Raw genomic sequence first — 2,775 nt, 5'->3', positions numbered from 1 at the left:
TTGGAAAGAACTCATCACATACTACAATGCAGCGATCCTAAAATATATGACTTTTCCCCATTATGTTTCTATTTTTACAACATTCAAACGCAATTAGACGTGTACAAATGGCGCGTGCATAACCATAGAAACACCCGTATATGGTATAGATTATTTTCTAAAGCAACAATGTAATCTCCGAAAAAATTGTTCAGATCGGATTACTATAGCATATAGCATCCATACAAACTGAACACAAAGTTACTAAAAGAAATGCACCTGTGAAGGGTATATTAGCTTCGGTGTAGCAGTAGTAGAAGTTAACGTTTTTATTAATATTATTTAAATCCATGAGCAAAGTTATCATATCCTAAAAAGAAATGTCGGTAATAAAGTGCTCTCGCTCCATTCAAATGTTTTTTATATGATAAATGCAGCAGCTGGTTTGCTATGCGTCATTGAGCACAATTTTATTGTGAGCAGTCGTGGCCGAGTGGTTAAGGCGTCTGACTCGAAATCAGATTCCCTCTGGGAGCGTAGGTTCGAATCCTACCGGCTGCGTTAATTGCCGTTTTTTACTGAATTTTTTTATATTCTAAATTATCTTTTTAAATATTTTTTTTATTTCTATATTTTATCAGTAATAATTTTCCAACACACTGTTCACAGCTTTTCCATAAAATACAGATTTTTGTTCTAAATTACCATTACCGTTTACTTGYATACCGTTATAGTATACCTGGTATCACAAATATATCATTTAACCGTCTTCCCTAATATTACATACTTTGTCTCGTTACATTTCCAAAACACTATATTAAACATTTATCATTTCTTGGCGCGCTTGTCGCCTGTCATTAGTGAAGTCCATACCAATTAATTTGACATCATTTATGACGTGAAACTACGCTTGCTTTGGATACCTAAATGTCGATTACTTGATCGCCTGATAAGGCCAGACATTCATAGCCAATTATGCATATAACTTATATCGGTTATACGTGGACTTGTATTAGTAATTGCTGAAACACACCTTGTTAATGACTTTTTTAAGAAATAGTTATTTCCTCTCTATTTTTATGAATTTTGCATTGAAGATTTGATTGTACTACCTTAATTAAACTAAAGAATATATAAAAAATGTGCGYGCGTAAAAGTATGCTACGTTTTAGTGTAATATATTTGCTTTTCGCAGCTTTTCGGCGCTGAAGTCGGTTATAACTGCTTCAGTGAAGATTTTATTATGTAGATATAATATTTACATATATACTTCTCACCCTTTAAAACTACAAAATTTATTTAAAAAACCTTAATTTTTTTTTACAAATTTCGGAATAAATTTTCTATTTATATCCTTTTTTGATCTTCTTCACCTTCCAGTTTGGGCATTGGTCGCGCTCACTTCGAGAAACAGCCGCCGAGTAATTTACGCAAATCAAACTTTTTCCACTTCGTCATTGCGTTGTACGATCGTGCCGGTCAGCCGATTGAAATCGAACGTACCGCATTTATTGGTTTTATCGAAAAGGATTCGGAATCGGATGCGACAAAAACAAATAATGGCATACAATATCGGCTGCAGTTGCTCTATGCGAATGGTGAGTAATGAAACTATTCATAATATACATATAAATATGTTTAAATTATATAATAAACTAACCTATAAAMATTTAGAAATTTTCCAAAAAATATATTTTTTTTACTAGAAGAGGTTAGGTTCACTTATTGCTATATTCGTACATATATTCTTCTGTGAAATTTGTGCCACTGACGGAATTTTTTTTATAATTTTGAGGATTTTAAAACGAATTTTTTATACATACTTAGAGTATACTTTGATTTAATTGTTCTTGTTTCACTTTTTCGCACTCCGACTCTCCTGCTCTGTCCGTATTTTTGACGAACTAGTGTCTGAGTTTTTGAGTTATGGATTTATTATTTTGCATACGTCATTTGCTCTCCGCGAGGCTGCTTATTTCTGAGAACCGTTCATATCGGACCTATAGCATCTATTTTCATTGAGGTTTTTTTTTACATGGCCGGTTCCAAACCCAGCGCACAACCCTGGGGAGAGATGTTTCGCCTTCTCACTTTAGCACGCCTTCAAATTAATGTTTTTTGTTTACCGTTTACCCAGAGGATACTTGGTCTAAGACCAGAAGTCKTGAGCTGCTTGAGCCATATGTAAAGGAATCGTTTGTGGCCACTCCCAAGTGAATGGCGCTCAGAGAACTTACCTCACTCGCGTGAACTTCTACATAAGGCTCCATCTTCACTTGGAGTTTCCAATTACCGTCAAACAGTAAAAATAAAGAATGTCTGGCACGCCATTCTAAACCCGATGATAACCGTCATGTAGTATATTTTTTAAAAAATTACTTTAAAAAATGTTGGTTTATATTTTCATAAAATTTATTGTTATTTACTCTACTTTTCGCTCTCTTCTTTTAAACAGGTGCGCGTCAAGAGCAGGACATATTTGTGCGACTCATCGATTCGGTGACAAAGCAGGTAAGGCCGTTAAAGTTAGAATGATTTAAGTGTGAATATAGAGTGGATTGATAATGAAAAAATTCAACAATATAGCGAATTGAAGTTTAAAAATTTAAATTTTKRAAAAATAGCATGCGAKAWAAWTYMAAGAAKTWATTCGAATATGCTAGAATGATTTCAGCGTGATATATAGCGAATTGAGAATTTAAAAAATTAAAGAAACGAAGTTTTAAAAAATCGCGTGCGAGAAAAATGGAAGAGTGTATTRAAGTTAGATGATTCATCGTAATTATATAATGATTT

At 33.4% G+C, this 2,775-nt stretch overlaps 1 protein-coding gene and 1 non-coding gene across 2 annotated transcripts in view; both read left to right on the top strand.

Moving 5' to 3' along the window:
* Nucleotides 1-410: 410 nt before the first annotated feature.
* LOC108974199 (transcription factor collier-like) overlaps nucleotides 411-2,775 on the top strand; it is a 4,979-nt gene continuing 2,614 nt past the window's right edge. Inside the window, exons 1-3 of the mRNA XM_018941901.1 lie at nucleotides 411-454; nucleotides 1,360-1,577; nucleotides 2,435-2,490. Coding sequence (XP_018797446.1) covers nucleotides 411-454; nucleotides 1,360-1,577; nucleotides 2,435-2,490 — 318 coding nt within the window. The remainder of the gene's footprint in view (nucleotides 455-1,359; nucleotides 1,578-2,434; nucleotides 2,491-2,775) is intronic.
* On the top strand, nucleotides 459-540 carry Trnas-cga. The gene has a single exon. It is a non-coding gene; the product is annotated as a tRNA-Ser (tRNA).

This window comes from Bactrocera latifrons, unplaced genomic scaffold (genome assembly GCF_001853355.1).
Source record: "Bactrocera latifrons isolate USDA-ARS-PBARC rearing strain unplaced genomic scaffold, ASM185335v1 scaffold_54, whole genome shotgun sequence".
NCBI classification, from domain to species: Eukaryota; Metazoa; Arthropoda; class Insecta; order Diptera; family Tephritidae; genus Bactrocera; species Bactrocera latifrons.
The sequence above is the reverse complement of the archived record's forward strand: the minus strand, read 5'-3'. Positions and strand labels throughout refer to the sequence as shown.